At 43.5% G+C, this 23,644-nt stretch overlaps 1 protein-coding gene across 1 annotated transcript in view; it reads right to left on the reverse strand.

The window, feature by feature from the left end:
• The window catches only part of LOC126151703 (Down syndrome cell adhesion molecule-like protein 1 homolog), a 193,027-nt gene that overhangs the window by 83,156 nt on the left and 86,227 nt on the right, over positions 1 to 23,644 (reverse strand). The window contains exons 7-8 of the mRNA XM_049915962.1: positions 17,885 to 18,153; positions 133 to 344 (exon numbers count right to left, since the gene is read on the reverse strand). Of these exons, the coding sequence (XP_049771919.1) occupies positions 133 to 344; positions 17,885 to 18,153 (481 nt within the window). The remainder of the gene's footprint in view (positions 1 to 132; positions 345 to 17,884; positions 18,154 to 23,644) is intronic.

Here is a 23,644-nt window from a genome sequence, read left to right on the forward strand (position 1 = left end):
TATAGGTAGAGACAGACATTAGTAATCGTGGGACAGAAATAGAGACAGAGAAGTAGGAAGTTTTAATTTATTTTAGTTGTGCAATTAGCCTAGAGATATTTACAAAGCGTCGTATCTAGCCTGGGAGCTCACCTCGTACGGTTACCGAGTAGACGACGCGGTCACTCCCGAAGACGTTCTCGGCCTCACACGAGTACTCGCCGCTGTCGGAGCTCCGTGTGGGGCTGATGGTCAGCTGCCACTCCTCGTTGATCCGCACCCGGCTGCTGGTCTCCACAGCACTTCCGCTGCGGGGCAGTTTGAAGACTAAGACATCTGGTACATTAACAAACATACGATTATCTCTGACGAAAGGGAAATATTATCCCGTGAATTTACCTACTGGGACCCTGTCATCAAAGAAGCCGTTGAAATCGGAATATGTAACAACAACTTTAACCGAAGCAGTGGCTGCTGCTGCCTTAGAGGTTCATGTGATGGGGCACATGATGCTGAAAGGCAACAGAGAAATCTAACAAAATGAGTATCGCTAACAATGTTCTTCACTCACAGATATAGACATAATCTCTGGTAAAGTATGGAAATTCCATACGGTGCTAGAGAAAGATGTCGAAAATTGGGTAGACTGATTAGAGATGAGGAGGTTCTCCGCAGAACCGGAAGGAAACGGAACTATGGAAACCACAGACAAGAAAAAGCAGACGATAATAAGACTTGTGTTTCGAAATCAAGGATAGCTTCCTTAGTACTAGAGGTAGCCGTAGACGGTAAAGATTGTAGGAGAGGACAAGAGATTGGAATGCATCCGGCAAATAATTAGTACGTACTGTGCAAGTGCTGCTCTCAGGCTTAGAGTTTACAGTGTGTTCTTCACTCACAGATATAGACATAATCTCTGGTAAAGTATGGAAATTCCATGCGGTGCTAGAGAAAGATGTCGAAAATTGGGTAGACTGATTAGAAATGAGGAGGTTCTCCGCAGAACCGGAAGGAAACGGAGCTATGGAAACCACAGACAAGAAAAAGCAGACGATAATAAGACTTGTGTTTCGAAATCAAGAATAGCTTCCTTAGTACTAGAGGTAGCCGTAGACGGTAAAGATTGTAGGAGAGGACAAGAGATTGGAATGCATCCGGCAAATAATTAGTACGTACTGTGCAAGTGCTGCTCTCAGGCGTAGAGTTTACAGTGATATCTCTTTACGTAGCAGTCATACTAATCTCATTTTGAGTACTACGTTTTATTGTATCGGATTTTAAAGAATTGACCACAATGGCTTTTTCTCTTCCACAAGTGGCACACGAAAAACTGGCCTTGAGTACTACACTGCTCATTGTCGCTTGCCAGTAGTCATCTATTGTTTCGGAGCTGCTACGACTGCGTTTTGTATGTCAGTACGAAAGCCGTTGCGACTTGGTTAAGACGTGTGAAGTAAATATCCCAGCGATATGCATCCTCTTCAAGAAAGAACCGCAGCAGTGGAGGCGTACATGTATAGTGGTTCATTTAAGGAAACGTGGGACATTTTTGAATAGAAGTTTCCTGGCGTTTCCATATCAGCAAAGAGCAGTACACAGGACTTGGTACAAAGAGGTGTGAAAGAAAAGCCGCATCCATTCGTACATCTACTGTGATCGCAGATATTCAAACACGAATGATCCAGAGTCCACAGAAGTCAGCACATATCTCGCCGCCACAAGCGAACGTTCTGCGTAGGTCTTGTCAACGTATTTTACACCATAGAGGAACGAAGCTCTACAGAAAAATGTGTGTCCAAGAACTGAAGGAGGAACATAAGGCACCACGTGTGTATTACTGTGTGTAGCTATCTCAGTGCTGGATCCGCTGCTGTATTTCATGAGTGATGAGGCCTGGCTCCATCTTACAGGACATGTAAACTCCCAGAACACTAGATACTGGTCAACAATCCCTATATGATAACTAAGAAACTCTTCGCGGTGAAAAAAATTGGAGTGTAATGTGCCGTGTCAAGTCGGAGTGTGGGTCCATAGGTTTTGAAACAACAGTAAACACTAGTACGTATATATCTTTAAGGAACTTCATGCACAACTGCCCTCCCCCTTTCCCCTAGTACGTACGTATGTTGTCTTTCAATAGTGGGGGTCGACCTGTCAAATTTCACATGCGTCAGTATCACGAATTAATGAAATATTCACAAAAGAAAGTACTGTCAGCAAAGGATTGTGGTCGCCGCATTCACTGGACCCAACTACTTGTGACTTTTATCTGTGGAGGAATCCAAAGGGAAAGTGTAAACAAATAAGCCAATGACGTTGGAACTTCGAAGGACAATATTCGTAACGAAATTTTGCGAAGTGATTCGGTAGAATTGCACAAGTGTATATTAACATGTTAGAAAGCGAGCAAAAGTGCACGAAGCACAAGGAGGTCAGTTTCAGCACCTAATGCAATGTAATGTAGAAGACAAGACCAAGACAGTAAATACAGATTCCTGCATTACCTTGTCTGTTATTACTTTATTATCTAATTATCACATGTTTATTGATTTGCTGTTCTATCTGCTGTTGCGGGCAGCAATTCGTGCGTAATTGGGGAGCATTCTGACTCAGGGCCAGATTTTCGTACGTCATCCTGTATCTTCTGTTAGTGCTTTGAGAAAATAGATAAATTCTTACTTTATTATTTTATGGAGTTTCCATAAGAGTCGAGGGGCATGAAAGGGAAATAGTGGTTGGGAAGGGAGTGAGACAGGGTTGTAGCCTCTCCCCGATGTTATTCAATCTGTATATTGAGCAAGCAGTAAAGGAAACAAAAGAAAAATTCGGAGTAGGTATTAAAATCCAGGGAGAAGAAATAAAAACTTTGAGGTTTGCGATGACATTGTAATTCTGTCAGAGACAGCAAAGGACTTGGAAGAGCAGGTGAACGGAATGGACAGTGTCTTGAAAGGAGGATATAAGATGAACATCAGCAAAAGCAAAACGAGGATAATGGGATGTAGTCGAATTAAGTCGGGTGATGCTGAAGGAATTAGATTAGGAAATGAGACACTTAAAGTTTTAAAGGAGTTATGCTATTTGGGGAGCAAAATAACTGATGATGGTCGAAGTAGAGAGGATATAAAATGTAGACTGGCAATGGCAAGGAAAGCGTTTCTGAAGAAGATAAATTTGTTAACATCGAGTATAGATTTAAGTGTCAAGAAGTCGCTTCTGAACGTATTTGTATGGAGTGTAGCCATGTATGGAAGTGAAGCATGGTCAATAAATAGTTTGGACAAGAAGAGAATAGAAGCTTTCGAAATGTGGTGCTACAGAAGAATGTTGAAGATTAGGTGGGTAGATCATGTAACTAATGAGGAGGTATTGAATAGGATTGGGGAGAAGAGAGGTTTGTGGCACAACTTGACTAGAAGAAGGGATCGATTGGTAGGACATGTCCTGAGGCATCAGGGGATCACAAATTTAGCATTGGAGGGCAGCGAAGAGGGTAAAAATCGTAGAGGGAGACTAAGAGATGAATACACTAAGCAGATTCAGAAGGATGTAGGTTGTAGTAGGTACTGGGAGATGAAGGAGCTTGCACAGGATAGATTAGCATGGAGAGCTGCATCAAACCAGTCTCAGGACTGAAGACCACAACAACAACAACAACAACAATGGAGTTTGAATAAGAGGAGTTTAATGATCAAGGATCTTATGATGTAGACAAATGATTTACAACGTTAATGAATTTCTACCAAAAATTTTGATTCGTATGCAACAATATTATGGAGTGAGCACTGGCAAATAAATCTTTAAATTGCACCCCTTAATCTAAGAACATTATAATTTTTGGATCTGTTCAAGCTGAATACACTGATACTCATTTTGATTTTGTTTTGTGGCCCTTAGAATTTTTATGAATTTTAATTGATGAAATTAAAGTAAAGCATTGTCTTTAACAGTTATCCTCCAGAATCCAAACATCACATTTGTTTGTATTACTCTTCCCAAGGCCTTCTGTAATGTTGTACAAATGATTCAGATATTGTCTATCCTAAGCAGCTCACTTCAACATAGTGTCATATCACCAACAACCAGGTCGGAAACACCATATCGACAAAACCAACTGCTGTAAAGACCCGAAAATATTTTATGTATACACTTTTTTAAATCCCTGTTTACTCTAAAAGAAACTGTAATGTTCAAGAAACTTTGTTACACCTTTGACTATCAGGTCTTGATAGTATACCTTCTTGTACGCACCCCATAGATCTTTGCGGAAGGGCTGGGGGGGGTGGGGGGGGGGGTTGCACAACCCCAGCTGTCAATCGCGACATGCGCCATTACAAAGTAATTCATTTTGTTTCAACTTACGATCTTGCCTTTAGTACCAAGTTGTTCTAGCCATCTACACTAGCTGCTACATAAGTGCTGAATTTATGGACAAAAGTCCAAGGGCATTACAGAACCAATTCTAGTATGAGCCCTTGCTTAGAAATTTGTGAATCCCGCTCTATTATAGTAATTGGCATCTCTTCCATGACAGCTGGCTCAGGCCATCTCCTACTGCTCACTTGGAACTTGGGTCTACCCAATCTCCATCGTTCCGCAGTCTCCTGCCTTTTCGAAAATCTTTCAACTTTTGGCTATCATCACTGTCACACTTGGGACTGGGATATACCCACATCCATCCTGGAGGCTTGCAAGGTAAACCATTAAGTGCAGAAGCGCAAACATTTTCTTTTCATTGAATTTATGAGTTTAAATCGCCGCTGGTAACCACGTCTTCCATTCCGCCCACAACGCACTCGCAGTCCAACATAGGGCTCACGGTTCCGAAAATTATGTACTAATTCGTTCCATGACCATTTGTCTCTGGCTCGCTTTGTCCCACAGAACCCTATATACAAAATAAAAATAAATTTAATTAATACAAATTAATACACATGCAGATGTATGGTAAAACAACACTAGTCGTTCTCAGTCTCCAGTAAAATGACGTTAAGCTGATGGAGGCCAGCAAATGTTTTTCGACTCTGAAAGAAAGAAGGGAAATACTGGAAAGCTGGCAGAAATTAATAGCATATATATCAAATCTACACCTAGTGGTCTTGACAGAACGAAGCGTCTGAATCGCTTCTGAAGTCTTGAGCTTTGTTAGAGATATCGATATAGGAAAGGAAGTAGAAGTTATCGAACAGCAGACAGGTCCCGTAATAGAGACGACAGCTGCACTTCGCAGGTTTAAAGTGAAGTCACTCAAGCAAAACACGTATGTATTAGAAAATTAAGGAGACTGTTTTCAACTAAGGGAGAACCACTCAGTCCGTTCCGCCAACAAGAATTTACCAACAAAGGGCCAGAATGTGGTGGCGGTATTGTTGCAAGACTGAGCTACAGGAATTGAAATTGCATCAGTTCACAACATCAAAAATCGGTGGGGCGAACAGAGTTCGGACGGCCACTGAAGGAGGACACTACCAGCAACGTGGAGTACGGAACGGACAGACGAAATAGGAAGCGTGTGGCAGAGCAGCGAGGTTGCCTTGTGGATGGATGACCGAGGCTGTAGATGAGATGCTGTCAACACGGGGCATCATTCTGGCGGGAGCAGCGGACGCTGCATAGCCTCGCGGGGAATACTGTGCAGCCAGGAGTGAAGAGTTAATTGCTGCGGTCAGTTTTTGGATATAACAGCTGCAGTGTGTGTTTGGTAAGACCAGCGCTAACCTGTACTGCATACGTCTGAATCTGGGCTGTCCTAATTAAGTTTCCTAATAATTTCGGTTGTGAAACACTTAGCTGCTGTTGGGCCTAATGTATTCAGGTGGAAAAGTCCTATTTGTTCGAAGCGTGCCTAGTAATATTATTTTTGCCATTGCTGCTGGATTTTATTGTTTTACTGTTCTTATCTTCTGGAGGCAGCACATTGTACACACACTTGGCTTTAGTGTGAATTTTGTCTCTCTATGTTGCCTAGAGTTGTACTCTGCCAAGCCTACGATTCGGTAATTTTGGTGCATTACATAAATGACCTAGAACATGATAGGTTTACCGTTGGTAAGGAAAGAAACATAAATGAAGGTTTGAGAGAGGAAATGCGAGCCCACGAGTTTTCTTTCTTTTTTTTTTTTTGTTTCTTGTTGTTTGTTGCGCAGATAATTAGAACTGCACATAATTCAGTGTTAGTCCATTGTCTATTTTATATCCTTACAGAAAATAAATTGCATTTTAGAAGTAATAAAAATTAGTTACTCGCGTAACTTCTGCGATTCTATGTAAGCAAAGCAATTACTTTCGGTGCAAGTACAGTCTACATGCACAAATATAAAATATGTATTTATAGTTATTGTTCTTATTTCGGATGCAGTAGAACTTTCTTCATCGTGATCTGTGGGAAGAGGTTCCTGTTATTGATATTATTTGAGAAAATTGCTTTTCCTACTGCTATGTGATAGATCTTTATTGCTTTCTTTATTTTTACTACAATATCCCTCTGTTTCGTTTGCAAATCAACAATTTTCGAATAAAACCTAAATTATATATTGAAAATTTCAATTTTGCTATAAATACTGTTTAATTTTAAGGAGGGTAATCATGTAGAACAAAAATGTTCCATAGGTTACAGGCCCTTTATATACCCTCTCTCAACGTCTGGACGATTCGCCGCTTCTGGCTTTGGGAAAATCTTGTAAGACATTGATTGCATAAGTAAGGGCAACAATCTGTATGAGGTACCGCCCTAAACTACAAGTAACACTTGCTGACAAAACCTATTAGGAAAACTACCGTAGTCTGCGCTTACTTACGAATGGTCTATGTTAGTAAATGACAATTTTAAAACTCTAGTATTGCCTGTCGAGTATTAAGTAGTGTTTTGGTAAAGGTTGGTTGCATTTTAGGATTTTTTTGCTTATGTAAGATATTTTATTGGATATTCTCTTATACTCCTTTTTCTGTGCGTTGTTACTTTTGTACATTAATTGACGCCTCTGTTTTTGGAAGGTTGAATGAATTAACAGGAAGTGACTCACTGATACTCTGTTAGATCGTATTAAGAATCATTTTGTTGTAATTTTGGTGTGTTAATCTGTGGTTCCTTTATTGTAAAGTCAGCTGATTTCAGGGTGGGAAGTTATTTAATGGCGTAATATCTTGTGTTAGGTATTATGTGATATTTTGTTAATCGAAGCGGTTTCGGTGATTGTTTCTTCTTCCGTATGTCCTCTTGATTGTTTATATTTATCAAAATTCAATTATGTTTGGTTAAGAGTTAACGCCCACACAACCCCCAACCATTTTTCACCCCCACCGTTTCCTGCGCCACATATTCTGACAATTTTAATTATAATTAGCAAAACAATGATGTGAGAAACCAGCCTAACACAAGAGTGCTGGTAACATTATTACCAAATTCGTAATCAAATGTCTTACTACTTTTTTGAATATAGTGTGAAAAGCCATGAAAACACGTTTCCATCTGAATTTCCTATGCTTTGCTCATCCCACTGGCCTCTAGGGAGCTCGTAAGTCTTCAGGTGTTTGGTTTGCAGTTCGGAACTGAGGCCACACGACAGCGTCTGCCGTAAAGAGACACTGCACCAGCTGTGCTTCGTATCGCAAACAAGTTGCGCATGCGTGGCCAAGGGTCGCGCCTTGGGAAATGTATCTTAATTGATAAACAGCTCCCAAGGTGACCCAGAGACCGCAGAAGTTCGCATCGTGCTGGACAACAGTATTAGCAACTTGAAAGGGACGGACCGCCAGCTCCAAGCAAATGACCACTGCCAGAGGAAGCCAGTGTGTGTGTGTGTGTGTGTGTGTGTGTGTGTGCGTGTGTGTGTGTGTGTGTGTGTACCCCAACCAGAAGCAACACACTACCTCAATGGGCAATTTTTCACAAACACAACTTTTATTGATGTCATTTCACAAGGTCGATGACAGAACAACAAACGAAGGTGACTCCTAATTGAGACAAACCAAAGTTCACTTCTAATTTTCCGCAAAGGATCGTGGTAACACACACAAACACGCTAGTAGTAGTTAGGTTAGTACTGTATTTCCTTCTCTATGCTGTGTTTCTTTATATCCTGGAACTCAGTTCTGGACCATTTTGCTTTGCCCCCCCCACCTCCCCCGCATGAACTTCCAAGGTATCTGATACATTAGCTGGGAAAGTATCTTCCAATATATTTTCATCACAGTCAGACCTCACATCTACACGATCTAGAGGGAGCTCGATGTTCGATAATGTTAGTGGTCGCTTCACACTCATGATCAGAAGAAGAAATGAAATTGGGATTATTTACAATGTATTCAATTTCCCTTATAGAAAGTGCTTTACAGGGAGTCGTTGTGCCTGGGGATAAAATACTTCTAAATGTTGTTTTAGGTAGAACCTGCCATGAGCCCCAAATGGGGACTGACGTTCAGAGAGCCCAAACGAGAAAATAATATAAGCCCTGGAAATAAAAAAAAATCTATGGACATGACTTAAAACCACTACAGAACATGCCACTACATAGGCGCTGACTGTTATTTACATAATAACATAACTTACACTGTTTTGAATATGTTCAACACTGCAAGCGCTAAAAACTTTACTTCTTCACACAAGTAATCCTCTACAGTTCACTCATTTAACAGCCTCTAATAAACAATCAATGCACAAGCTTGAAGGGGTCTAAACAACAATACAAAATTGTAATAATTGCTGCCAATATAATTATAAATACAAAATTTCCGCTACTAAGAAAAATCTCCAAATGAGGATCGTGGCAGTTAATGGGTTAAACAGTTAAACATCAAAATATGATATTAACATATCACTAACATAAATACAAAACATTTTAACACAATAAAACACTTTTTTTATTATTTGGCCTTTTCCACGTAGACTTTCCTGCAGTTTTTGTATGTCCATCCTTTTGACTGGAGGTCTTAAGGACCAAGGCCGTTCACTATTGTAAGAAAATGAAACGCCTCAGCCGTCCTTATGATCTTATTTATTGTGTAACTACTAGATTCGGCGCTTCAATGCGGCATCTTAGGGCCGTAGTTGATGCTAAAGGGGTTATCATGATCCATATACACACTGCATCAGTGGCCAACATAACTGGTTTCTGCACTTTTCCGGTAAAGTCTGTTCCTGCTTTATCTTCATTATAGACTCTATGGAGGGAAAATTATGTTTAGACCGCAATGTATCTAAGTTGCTGGAAAAAAATCAATTTGTGCTTTATTGAACCCAATTGTTTTTCCGATATTGATTTTCTCCAGTTGCCTCAAACTTAAATTATGATGAGCCAATCTAGTCATCCCCTGCCACTTGGGTTCCTTTATTAAACGGGTAATTTACGCAATTACTTTCGGCAAACTGATACGCTAACGTTGGAAGTGTTTAAACCTAAGGCCATAGAACATAGGTCCCAGGTTGACACAGTGCTCCGCCAGTTCAGTCTCCTTTGTCTCAGAAAATACTGTCTTGAAACACGCCAATGATTTTAGCCTGCTATAAGTCTTTTACGCAATGTGGATTCTTTACACCCAAGCCTTTTAGCTGCATTTATAGTGGAAGATCAATTTTCTATTAGCTCTTAGCCTTCTATAATGTTTTAGAAGATAGCCGCGTGGAGGAATCTTTTCTCTTGTAGTTTCTGTAATCGAGTAGAACTAGTCTTATTAATACTGAATCAGTCTAGGCGAAATAGTGAACTATAAACTGAGGTCCATGAAATATCTTAAACAGACCTCGCATTCAATAAAAGAATCGAAGAAAGAAAATAGAAACGTCTTGGGTCAAAGGTACGCATACGGACATTTGCCCCAGCTAGTTCGTAGGTTCGTGGCGCTGATTTCTGAACTTCTGGTTTCAGCTGCATTATATGGCAGCTTGTTAGATATATACTTACGTACGACGTATTGGAAATTGTTTGGGATTTTGTTATAGCAGGCAGATAGCTATCACTTAAACTGTAAATACTTAGATCGAAAGCTCCAAAAAGTAACTCACCTCTTATCTCAAAAGCTTCAAAGTGCAAACCACTACCACAACACACCTGACTCTTCCACCATAAAATCACCCAACTGAAGATACAGGGCTGCCACACTACACTCACAAGTAGGAAAAACACTAGGTTCTGATCTTTGTCCCATGCACACCTTCGGTTCCGCTACGCTAACTATTTTACACGGAAACATCGTAACGTGAAAGACAACAAAAGCACCAGGAGAAGGCGTCTGATGTCCAAGGAGAGATCCGACTGGAAGAAACATGCATGACCTGGCGAACTGAAGACCACACCAGCAAAGCTTTCGTCTGCGAAACTTTTCTGCAGAGTGTAACTAGCTCATACTCTGTTCAACATCAGCAGGTAAAATTCAGCGCGAGCAATTCATAGAACAATTTGACGTAGACCGATTCATTTTCACTGTAGAAAGCGAATGTGAAGTGTAGGCAGTCTCCACTCTACGGCTGTAGAAAGCTTACATCACTCTTTCGATCCTTAGAATATCTACAATGCTGCCTTATCGCATAGTTGAGATTGGGCCATGAGTGAAATGACAACAGCATGGTTGTCATTGTTGTAGCCGAACATATCAACTTCAATGAGAATGATGTCGGTACTCGTACATCCCTTCACCCCTATCTCAAATTAACCAACAAAAATGTTGTAACAGATAATATTCACATGCATTCACTCTATGAAATTGCAAAGTGCTGAAGCTGTCTCTTATTTCTGTCATTGCATCTTCGTTGTACAGACTCTACAGTAGGGGCGAGAAACGACATAGCTGTATGATACCGACAGGCATTCGCAAGAGGGGAGAGAAGGAAGGGACTGGTTGTGGTGATGGTGGTGGTGGTGGTGGTGAGCAAGGGATTACTCTTCTCCCGCCCCCCCCCCCCTCCCGCCCTCCCGCACGCCCCCCCCCCCCAGTCGTTACAGGATTCTCATACATTTCAATGCTAGGGGCTAGGAGATGTAATTAGCTTACTGCAGGAAGGCAATGTGTCTACACAGTAGACACAAAAACTGAACAAAATCGGTTTAATGCAATTTATCTCCTAACTAGTATTTCTGAGTTCTTGATGTAGGTATACTTGCTTGTTATATATACAGGGCGGTCGATCTGAAGTTTCGGATGAGATTATCTTGAAAACTATTCAAGTGGAACATCAAATGATACTACACGTGATACCCACCCCCCGCCCCCTTGGGTGGGGCGGGGACCAACTTTTAAATCTTAAATATAAACCACCATTTTTTATTGCTGATTCGGATTCTCCATAACAAAGTAATCAAGTTTTGTGTGAAACTTTTTTAAACCATTGAAAAATGGCGCTGAAATCGAGAAAAATTAAAATTGGGGAAGAACTCCGATTTATTTAGAATGATCCGAGAAGGACGCATCAAATCGATTTAAAATGTGCACCAATTCTTTCATTACGTCAAATCAAGCTATTTTTTTTACACATTGTATCCTACCCGCCACAGTTTTTGTTGGAGGGAGGCGGAATGGTTTTAAAATCTCGTTGGGGAACTCTTCACAATTGCTTTACTCACCCGACTGTGGTGTTAGCGTGGGCAAACTGCGAACAATGGCTCAGTATAAAGGTCGGTGCAATGCGATCAGACGTCACTTCACTTTCAGATTGTGAACCGTAAACATCAACTGACGAAAGTAAATTATTCTTTAGCGAAACATGGCTCACTACCCTCCTACAGAGATTGTTGATATGATGTTAATTCTATGTGAATGCCATAACAATTACGTTGCAGCTGCGCAATTGTAAGCGGATCGTTTCCCAAACAGACGACATCCAAGCGAAAACATTATTCGGAATTGCACTCAACGAGCTCGAAATAGATACATGCACTGTCCACCTCGTCATCGCGCATACAATGAAAACGACGCTCTTACCCTTACCGTTCTCACATGTGTGCAACTGGATCCCGACATTAGTGTTCGTGCGATTCAGATACAAACTGGAATACCGAACTCAACTGGTCTGGGGATTTTCTAGGCACACAAATATCATGCGTATCATATCACATTGACACGGGCATTAACGCTGAAAGATACGCAGATACGCGTGCATTTCTGCCAGTGGGCCTTGGAAATGATAAGAGGTGACAATGATTTTTTTTTAGATTCATTATGTTCACTGATGAAGCAACGTTCAAAAACAATGGCGAATTAAATCGTCATGATTGACATTATTGGTCCCCTGTCAATCCACACTGGCACAGACCCGTTGACAATCAACAGAAATGGTTGTTAATGGCCTGGTGTGGAATTTTAGACGGTCACTTGGTAGGAGCGTATTTTTTTGACCGAAATGTTACTGGGGAATCTTATTTACAACTTCTCCGCGATGATTTGTTGGAGGTAATGGAAGATGTTGATTTAGAAACTAGGCAACGAATGTGGTTTCAACAGGACGGAGCAGCTCCCCATTATGCTAAAAATGTGCGGAACGTTTTAAATTTACGGAACCCTGGTCCGTGGATAGGACGCGGCGGACCAATTCAGTGGCCTCCACGTTCACCAGACCTAACATCTCCTGATTTTTTCTTGTGGGATCATTTAAAAAATATTGTTTATGGAAGATAGCCCAAAATCAGAAACGATATGGAGCAACGCATTCGAATAGCGTGTGCAACCATACCACGGGATGTGCTGCTCAAAACTGTGGACAACTTTCGCAGGCGATTGATTTTATGCATTGAAGCAAAAGCGGGATAATTTTGAAGAATTTCTTCGTGGCTAATTTAATTAATTAAGCACCCCAAATTGTGAGAGGCAAGGGGACTCACACTAATGAAACATCCCAACATGTCAGAGGCTAGGGGACTGACACGAATGAAGCACCCAATGGGAACATCTACTACGTCTACTACGTCCATGTCGTTGTTCATGGGTAACGCTAATAGCAGGATACAGTACATTTTATACAAAAATAGCTTAATTTGGCGTAACGAAAAAATTGTTTCACATTTTTTACGATTTGATATGTCTTTCTGGGATAATTTTAAAGAAAACAGAGTTATTTCCCAATTTTACTTTTTCTCGATTTCAGCGCCATCTGTCAATGGTTTAAAAATGTTTCAGACAAAACTTTTTTTATGGAGAATCAGAATCTGCAATAGAAACGGGTGTTTCCATTTAAGATTTAAAAGTTGCCCCCCGCCCCACCCAATGGGGCGGGGGCTGGGAGTCACGTGCAGCATCATTTGATGTCCCACTCTGAGCTTACGAACTTGTCTTACCCACTATTTTTACCCGATGTATAGTTTTCGAGACAATCTCTTCCGAAACTTCAGATGGACCACCCTGTATATGTAAAAGTCAAGTATGACATAAGGGTAAAGAGGGGGACAATTTTCTTGCTGTTGGATATGTTCCCTGCATGAAGTACACTGGGTTTTTATATTAGTTTCACGGTTAAGTTAGTTGTTCTAAAATAGAATTGTACATATAAACGTCTTTTATTGTAATAAAATTTGGCTGTTTTATATTACTGTATAACGTTTGACGTTTTGCATGGTTGTCTGTCTAGGAGCAATTTTACCATACGAATCGTCCCTCAGGCAGAATCATTTACAGAAAAATTTAGTTCTTATGGCATCAGACGTGTCGAAAGAAATAAACGCATTTATATTAAAAAAAAAAACGGACGAGTAAGAGTGGGCACCGCGCACTGAGGGTTCCATAAGAACTTAATTATGGGTATAAGTAGCTCATCTGTAGGTTTTGATGAAAGAGTTTACGAGTATCAAAATATGAGACATAAATGGCCGTATGTTTTGATTGCATTGACTTAGAAACTTAAATTCTTTTTAAGTTGTAAAGAGGCCGTAGACCTTAGTATGTCACATAAATTTAAAATTGACACCTCTCTCCGTTCCTCAGGTCATAAAAGAAGACAGCCAGAGGGATAAAAAAACGATGCTGTAAAGCACGGAACCGTACAAATGGCAACTTTAGAGTGCTGCCCCTTCCTCGAAAATTTTCTGCTTACGGCTATGCTTACACCCATTTTATCAGAGCACTTCGTCCGGGATCTTCGATTTTTAGTTTCAGATGTGGTTCATGTACATACCAATATTGCCCCTCTTTTCCTAGAACTCGGACTTATTTTTCTGAGAAGTTTGAGCCTATCACTCTATCTTATATCGTCGAAGATGTTTTATAGATGAGGGCTCTTCCAGAAAATACAGACATTCTTCTATGTAGGGGAATAGTGCTGAAGTCTGGGTGGCTTCTATGTCGAAATACAGACTCCTAGTGGCAGTTTTTACATTGCAATGAACATCTGACGGTTCGGTGACATGACGTCTCGGAAAACTTGAAAGCTGTGGAAATGTTTTCTTTTGAGAAGCTTTCAAAATCGTTTGATTTTTTTCAACATAACACTGGAAAACAGTGGCAAAACAGTGAACTATGACAAAAATGGTGAACATACTTGAAAAATAGCCGTCAGAACATAACATGGAAATTGGCAAAAAATAATATCGAATTGAGAAAAAAAAGAAGTTCGCCGCAAAATAAAAACAATTTGTCTTTTTGCTACCTATAGCTTACACCTAATGCCCCAAAAGTTTTCAGCATCTTGCAGCATCTTACCCTGCCGAATGTCGACAAATAGTATGGCGGGATAAACACTTGGAAAGAGATGTTCAGGCTGGTCTATTAACCTTCACCATCCCAAATAACTTTTTGTCCAAAAGCAAAATACAAAATGTACGAAGTAAAAGTCGTTCATCTACTCAGGGGAACATTAACCAGTATGACAGCTTTCATTGTAACTTTGTTTGTTACGTATACAGGGTGATCCATTTATCGTGACCGGGCCAAATATCTCACGAAATAAGCGCCAAACGAAAAAACTACAAAGAACGAAACTTGTCTAGCTTGAAGGGGAAAACCAGATGGTTCTACGGTTGTCCCGCTACATGGCGCTGCCATAGGTCAAACGGATATCAACTGTTTTTTTAAAAAAAATAGGAACCCCCATTTTTTATTAGATATTCATGTAGTACGTAAAGAAATATGAATGTGTTAGTTGGACCACTTTTTCGCTTTGTGATAGATAGCGCTGTAATAGTCACAAACGTGTAAGACCGTGGTATCACGTAACATTCCGCCAGTGCGGACGGTATTTGCTTCGTGATATATTACCCGTGTTAAAATGGACCGTTTGCCAATTGCGGAAAAGGTCGATATCGTGTTGATGTATGGCTATAGTGATTAAAATCCCCAACGGGCGTGTGCTATATATGCTGCTCGGTATCCTGGACGACATGATCCAAGTGTCCGGACCGTTCTCCGGATAGTTACGTTATTTAAGGAAAGAGGAAGTGTTCAGCCACATGTGAAACGTCAACCACGACCTGCAACAAATGATGATTCCCAAGTAGGGGTTTTAGCTGCTGTCGCGGATAATCCGCACATATGTAGCAGACAAATTGCGTGAGAGTTGGGAATCTCAAAAACGTCGGTATTGAGAATGCTACATCAACATCGATTGCACCCGTACCATATTTCTACGCACCAGGAATTGCATGGCGACGACTTTGAACGTCATGTACAGTTGTGCTACTGGGCACAAGAGAAATTACGGGACGATGACAGATTTTTTTGCACGCGTTATATTGAGCGACGAAGCGTCATTCACCAAGAGTGGAAACGTAAACCGGCATAATACGCACTATTGGGCAAAGGAAAATCCACGGTGGCTGCGACAAGTGGAACATCAGCGACCTTGGCGGGTTAATGTATGGTGCGGCATTATGGGAGGAAGGATAATTGGCCCCCATTTTATCGATGGCAGTCTAAATGGTGCAATGTATGCTGATTTCCTCCGTAATGTTCTACCGATGTTACTAGAAGATGTTTCACTGCATGACAGAATGGCGATGTGCTTCCATGATGGATGTCCGGCACATAGTTCGCGTGCGGTTGAAGCGGTATTGAGTAGAATATTTCATGACAGGTGGATTGGTCGTCGAAGCACCATACTATGGCCCGCACGTTCACCACATCTGACGTCCCCTGGATTTCTTTCTGTGGGGAAAGTTGAAGGATATTTGCTATCGTGATCCACCGACAACGCCTGAGAACATGCGTCAGCACATTGTCAATGCATGTGCGAACTTTACAGAAGGTGAACTACTCGCTGTTGAGAACATTGTCGTTACACGTATTGCCGAATGCACTGAGGTTGACGGACATCGTTTTGAGCATTTGTTGCATTAATGTGGTATTTACAGGTAATCACGCTGTAACAGCATGCATTCTCATAAATGATAAGTTCGCAAAGGTACATGTATCACACTGGAACAACCGAAATAAAATGTTCATACGTACCTACGTTCTGTAATCTAATTTAAAAAACTCACCTGTTACCAACTGTTCGTCTAAAGTTGTGAGCCATACGTCTGTGACTATTACAGCACCATCTATCACAAAGCGAAAAAAGTGGTCCAACTAAAACATTCATATTTCTTTACGTACTACACGAATATGTAATAAAAAATAGGGATGCCTATTTTAAAAAATGCAGTTGAATTCCATTTGACCTATGGCAGCGCCATCTAGCAGGCCAACCATGGCGCCACCTGGTTTCCCCCTTCAAGCTAGACAAGTTTCGTTCTTGGTAGTTTTTTCGTTTGACGCTTATTTCGTGAGATATTTGGTCCAGCCACGATCAATGGACCACCCTGTATATGAACAGCAGTACGTCTTTTTTGAATAGTACCCTGTCTTTATTTCCTGTCAAGAGCTGTTCGAAAACGTGTCGCAGTGTACCATTAACGTTTTCGAACAGCTCTTGAGGGGAGGAAGTAAATTACGGTATAAAAAAAGATAATGTACTGTTTAAAACAGACGTGCTGCTGTTCATATCTTCGTAATGAACAAAGTTACAAGAAAATCTATCAATCTGGTTAATGTTCTCCTGGTAGCTAAACAACATTCATTTGTGATTCTCGAGTTTTGATAATCAAAATATCCACGGGTGTACTGACGGTCAACAGTGTCCAACGGGCACAATATTTCGGCGATCATACATGTCGCCATCTCCAGGTGAACTGACGGACTGAGCTCCTGTGAACGTGCCGGCACGGAGATCCGTATGCTATGGCTGCTCAGGGGGAACTGGGTTCGGTCGCGGAGGCGGCCGATTTAAATACCCTACGCCCGCGGCGCGCCCCATCCGCCGTCCGCGCCCCGCGCCACGGTCGCGCGGTGGAACAAATTGCGACGGCGTCTGAGATGACGTCGGTGTGATGGCTCTGTCCGCCGTGGTCGTCACAACTATATGTTGTTAGAGAGGCCATCGAAATTCGCACCAATGACGGCCTCATAAACCGTGACTGTGGCTATAATCTTAGCAAGGCTTGGGAACCAGCGATTGGGTTAATCAAGAGTAAATCGAGCAAACGTATAGTTGTGACGACCACGGCGGACAGAGCCATCACACCGACGTCATCTCAGACGCCGTCGCAATCTGTTCCACCGCTCGACCGTGGCGCGGGGCGCGGACGGCGGATGGAGCGCGCCGCGGGCGGAGGGTATTTAAATCGGCCGCCACCGCGACCGAACCCAGTTCCCTCTGAGGAGCATAGCGTACGGACCTCCGTGTCGGCACGTTCACAGGAGCTCAGTCCGTCAGTTCACCTGATGATGGCGACATGTATGATCGCCGAAATATTGTGCCCGTTGGACACTGTTGACCGTCAGTACACCCGTGGATATTTTGATTAACATTCACTTGACACATTTTATACTTTTCGAAGGACATCATTTTCGGCCTTGACTGTATATTTGTAAATAACTATTATTTAAAGTTTGCTCCTGGACACACAGAAGAACATAGAGAGTTGAAACAGTGTGGTTATGTGAGACGTACTCCTTGGTCCAGCGGCGCACGGGCGGCGGCTGCCCCACGGCGAGGCAGGGCAGAGAGAGCTGGGCGCGCGGCGGTGCTGCCATCTGTCGGCTGAAGGAGGCGATCCTGGCGGGCGCGCGGCCAGACGGCGCCTGCTGCACGCGGCGCGAGGGGGCGCCCTCGCCGGCCGCCGTGGCCGCCGACACCCACAGCTCGTAGCGGCGCTGCTCCGCCAGGTGCGACACGCGATACCACGTCTGGCCCGCCGGGATGTCGAACCGGTCCCGCGTCTGCAACACGCACCCCTCCCTCACTCTCGCGCAGGAGCGAGCAGTGGTTTCCGTACTGGGGAAGGCGGCGACATTTACCGATCGGTAATATTGTACCAGGGCTCTCAAAAGCGTTTAAAATCTGTACCTCTTTTCAGTTTCACAGGCAGATACTAAAGCTGAATCAAAGGTATGACCTATAGGTAGCATGTTGAACCACCGACCGCAGACCTCCCGACTCTTTGGATACTTCCGTAATACTTGGGAGCGCGAGACGCAACTCCTGCAAGGTAGACTTCCCTCGAGAATTAGAGCCTGCACAGGATAGCCTAATCTCCAGGCGGAGCGATACCTGCATATTCTAGTGCTCTATTACAGACGTTAGAGCTCCAGTTCACCTCATAATGGAACTGCACCTACTTTTCATCACAGAATCAATCCACATTTATGGTATATGCACAAGGGGACCGTCCATAATGTAAATCACGGATTTCGATGCGCTTCAAATGTGTTGTAGTGGCACTTCCCCTGAGTACCTGGCTATCCAGTTTTTTTAGCGATGGGTTTTTGAGAATATCGATTTTGAAGTTCATTGCGCACTTTGTATATCGACAACATTACATACCAGGTGATCAAAAGCTCAGTATAAATTTGAAAACTGAATAAATCACGGAATAATGTAGATAGAGAGGTACGAATTGACACACATGCTTGGAATGACATGGGGTTTCATTAGAACAAAAAGAAAAAAAAATATATAAAAGTTCAAAAAATGTCCCACAGATGGCGCTTCATCTGATCAGAATAGCAATAATTACCATAACAAAGTAAGGAAATGCTCAATATGTCCACCATCATTCCTCAACAATAGCTGTAGTCGAGGAATAATGTTGTGAACAGCACTGTTAAACATGTCCGGAGTTATGGTGAGGCATTGGCGTCGGATGTTGTCTTTCAGCATCCCTAGAGATGTCGGTCGATCACGATACACTTGCGACTTCAGGTAACCGCAAAGCCAATAATCGCCCGGACTGAGGTCTGGGAACCTGGGAGGCCAAGCATGACGAAAGTGGCGCCTGAGCACACGATCATCACCAAACGATGCGCGCAAGAAATCTTTCACCTGTCTAGCAATATAGGGTGGAGCGACATCCTGCATAAACATCTTACGTTCCAGCAGGTGTTTATCAGCCAGGCTGCAGATAATGCGATTCTGTAACATATCGGCGTACCTCTCACCCGTCACGGTAGCTGTCCAGCGCCATCTGTCGGACATTCTGTGAACGTGGTTTGTTTTGGTTCTAATAAAACACCATGTCATTCCAAGCATGTGTGTCAATTTTTACCTCTCTATCCACGTTATTCCGTGGTTTATTAAGTTTCCTAATTTATCCTGACTTTTTGATCACACGGTGTATTCCGAGCACGTCAGCGTAGCGCAGCGGTAAAGGTTCACGGCTACCGTGCTGGAGGTACCGCGCTCGAATCCAGTTTGCCGAGTAGATTTTCGGCGTATTTAATGGCATTTGTGATTTCACCTTTTGATTCTTCGTTCAACGCCTCTACTTGTGGATCTTCTTCTGGCTGCACTACTGCAGAAACACTTGGTGCTTCCATTTCACAGAATTTTTCTAACACACGGCACTAGAGACGCTTTGCGAGCAACTGACGCTATAATTAGATGCGAACGTAAATGGATGCAACTCGCATCCTCATTGGCCGCAACTAGGAGTTGGGGCTCCCGTTACGGCTAACGGTATTCACGGGAGAGGGGACGATAATGCGCAGAGATCGATTTCAGGTAACACAAGAAGCGGCTGTTGTACGAACATATGGAACTCCAACTGCGAACAATAAACGGAATGAATATTTGAAAAAATTAATAACTGAATATATCTTTATAATTTCGCACACCTTGTTGATATTCTTTGAAATAAATCCGAAAAATTCGGTAGATTTTGAATAAAAAAAACAACTACAAGAGCAGGATTCGAACACTATACCTCCACTGCGGTAGCCGTGAACCTAATCCGCTGCGCTACGCTGACTTATTCGGAATATAAGTAATGTTACAGGTATACAAAGTATGCAATGAACTTCAAAATAGATTTTCTCAAAGACCAAGGCCCGTCGCTAAAAAACCGGATATCTCGGTACTCAGGGTGTGTGCCTGTACAACACATTTCAAGCGCATAAAAATCCGTGATTTACAGTATGGAGGGTCCCCTTGTCAGAAGTGGGAACTCCAGAAGGCCTGGCGTTGAGAGAGAGAGAGAGAGAGAGAGAGAGAGAGAAAGAGAGTGAGAGAGAGAGAGAGAGAGAGAGAGAGAGAAACATCTTTGGTGTGGGTCGGTGAGCCATGAGCCACGTATATTAGCGTAGTTTCCAGGCAGTGGTTGGTGCAGTGAAACGAGTACAAAACTAATCAGAGGGTCATGAGGCCGAGTCCCTTAGCGGTAACTGTAGTATTGGCAGAAGGGCCAACACTGGGTTGCAATAGGAGGCCGAAATGCACGCGTTAACTCACGCCGGCTTGCGTGAGGTCTGAAACAGGATACGTTATGAATGCTATAAAGAAAAGTACGTAGCTTCTTTAATACTTAACTTTAATTCATCCTTGTGGTACATCGCTCTTGATAATACAAGTGAGACTCTCAGATATGGTTAATGGCGCCTTGCTAGGTCGTAGCCATGGACTTAGCTGAAGGCTATTCTAACTGTCTCTTGGCAAATGAGAGAAAGGCTTCGTCAGTGTAGTCGCTAGCAAAGTCGTCGTACAACTGGGGCGAGTGCTAGTACGTCTCTCTAGACCTGCCGTGTGGTGGCGCTCGGTCTGCAATTACTGACAGTGGCGACACGCGGGTCCGACATGTACTAATGGACCGCGGCCGATTTAAAGCTACCACCTAGCAAGTGTGGTGTCTGGCGGTGACACCACAGTAACATTTCTCCCATTTTCAATTTTTACTGTAAGTACACTGCAAATTAACCGAACTAATGCTCACTGTATTTTTGAATATTTTCATAAGCGCGGTTAGATGCCAAACTGTGTGACGAGAATCTTTTAAGAATGTAATCAAAGTTTGTGCCTCTGCAGAAACGTTAAAACAAGAATGTAAGTGTAAAAATTCGCCAACGGGCTCGCTATAGTGGTAACTGCGGTTACAGTCAGATGATCCAAATCACGCGCTGTTGGGCTTGCTAGCATTTGGCTGGGTGACCGTCCGGTCTGCAGAGCGCTGTTGGTAAGTGGGGTGCACTCAGTCCGTGCGAGGCTAATTGAGGAGCTACTTGAAGGGGAAGTAGCGGCTCCGGTCAAGAAAACTGACAACGGCGGAGAGAGCGGTGTGCTGACCACATGTGCTTCCATATCCGCATGAAGTGACGCTTTTGGGCCGAGGATGACATGGCGGTCGGTAGGCCTTCAACTCCTGTTCAGAAGAAAAAAGTGAAAAATTAAAACGTATGCAAGATGCCAAGAAAATTACTGCTTCCCCTACTTTTAAGATGGTTGGAACCCTAGGAAGTGTAAATCATCAAATACACTCCTGGAAATTGAAATAAGAACACCGTGAATTCATTGTCCCAGGAAGGGGAAACTTTATTGACACACTCCTGGGGTCAGATACATCACATGATCACACTGACAGAACCACAGGCACATAGACACAGGCAACAGAGCATGCACAATGTCGGCACTAGTACAGTGTATATCCACCTTTCCCAGCAATGCAGGCTGCTATTCTCCCATGGAGACGATCGTAGAGATGCTGGATGTACTCCTGTGGAACGGCTTGCCATGCCATTTCCACCTGGCGCCTCAGTTGGACCAGCGTTCGTGCTGGACGTGCAGACCGCGTGAGACGACGCTTCATCCAGTCCCAAACATGCTCAATGGGGGACAGATCCGGAGATCTTGCTGGCCAGGGTAGTTGACTTACACCTTCTAGAGCACGTTGGGTGGCACGGGATACATGCGGACGTGCATTGTCCTGTTGGAACAGCAAGTTCCCTATCCGGTCTAGGAATGGTAGAACGATGGGTTCGATGACGGTTTGGATGTACCGTCCACTATTCAGTGTCCCCTCGACGATCGCCAGTGGTGTACGGCCAGTGTAGGAGATCGCTCCCCACACCATGATGCCGGGTGTTGGCCCTGTGTGCCTCGGTCGTATGCAGTCCTGACTGTGGCGCTCACCTGCACGGCGCCAAACACGCATACGACCATCATTGGCACCAAGGCAGAAGCGACTCTCATCGCTGAAGACGACACGTCTCCATTCGTCCCTCCATTCACGCCTGTCGCGACACCACTGGAGGCGGGCTGCACGATGTTGGGGCGTGAGCGGAAGACGGCCTAACGGTGTGCGGGACCGTAGCCCAGCTTCATGGAGACGGTTGCGAATGGTCCTCGCCGATACCCCAGGAGCAACAGTGTCCCTAATTTGCTGGGAAGTGGCGGTGCGGTCCCCTACGGCACTGCGTAGGATCCTACGGTCTTGGCGTGCATCCGTGCGTCGCTGCGGTCCGGTCCCAGGTCGACGGGCACGTGCACCTTCCGCCGACCACTGGCGACAACATCGATATACTGTGGAGACCTCACGCCCCACGTGTTGAGCAATTCGGCGGTACGTCCACCCGGCCTCCCGCATGCCCACTATACGCCCTCGCTCAAAGTCCGTCAACTGCACATACGGTTCACGTCCACACTGTCGCGGCATGCTACCAGTGTTAAAGACTGCGATGGAGCTCCGTATGCCACGGCAAACTGGCTGACACTGACGGCGGCGGTGCACAAATGCTGCGCAGCTAGCGCCATTCGACGGCCAACACCGCGGTTCCTGGTGTGTCCGCTGTGCCGTGCGTGTGATCATTGCTTGTACAGCCCTCTCGCAGTGTCCGGAGCAGGTAGGGGGGTCTGACACACCGGTGTCAATGTGTTCTTTTTTCCATTTCCAGGAGTGTATAATGAAATGATCTAATTTTGTATACGAAATTTTCGTGTATGCCTTACAATCCTTTCCTGGGAATTTTTTTTACTGCGTCCTCGTGGATTCTGTAAGTACGATAATTTCTTGGAAACTTATTTGTTGTGCGACATTTCGTTTGCCTTTCCTTACACTCCTTATACGCACAGATTCCGCTGTGCCAACCGCTTACTAAAACCTACGCTACCATAAATGGCTCATGGTACTGTTCTCGGCTATACAGCTGGGTAATGTAGTCATATTGACTATAGTGTCAGTAGGCTGTGTTCCCGAGAAGAGTATAGCCAGTCATTACTCCAGCAAAGTCTACATAAGCACATACATGGCTTATACTTTGCCCTACCAGCTCAAAAAGGCTACTTTTCTAAACGCTTGGCCATCTGGAGTTCCGACTTCTATCACTTTCATTTCTGGCCAAGCCCTGCGTTTACCATAAATTTGGACAAAATCGTCGATGACGAACAGGCGCGGCTGCTTGTCAGTTCGCCTGTCCGATGAAGGATTTGCCGCTCTTTGAGAACGCA

This window comes from Schistocerca cancellata, chromosome 2, assembly GCF_023864275.1.
Source record: "Schistocerca cancellata isolate TAMUIC-IGC-003103 chromosome 2, iqSchCanc2.1, whole genome shotgun sequence".
NCBI lineage: Eukaryota > Metazoa > Arthropoda > Insecta > Orthoptera > Acrididae > Schistocerca > Schistocerca cancellata.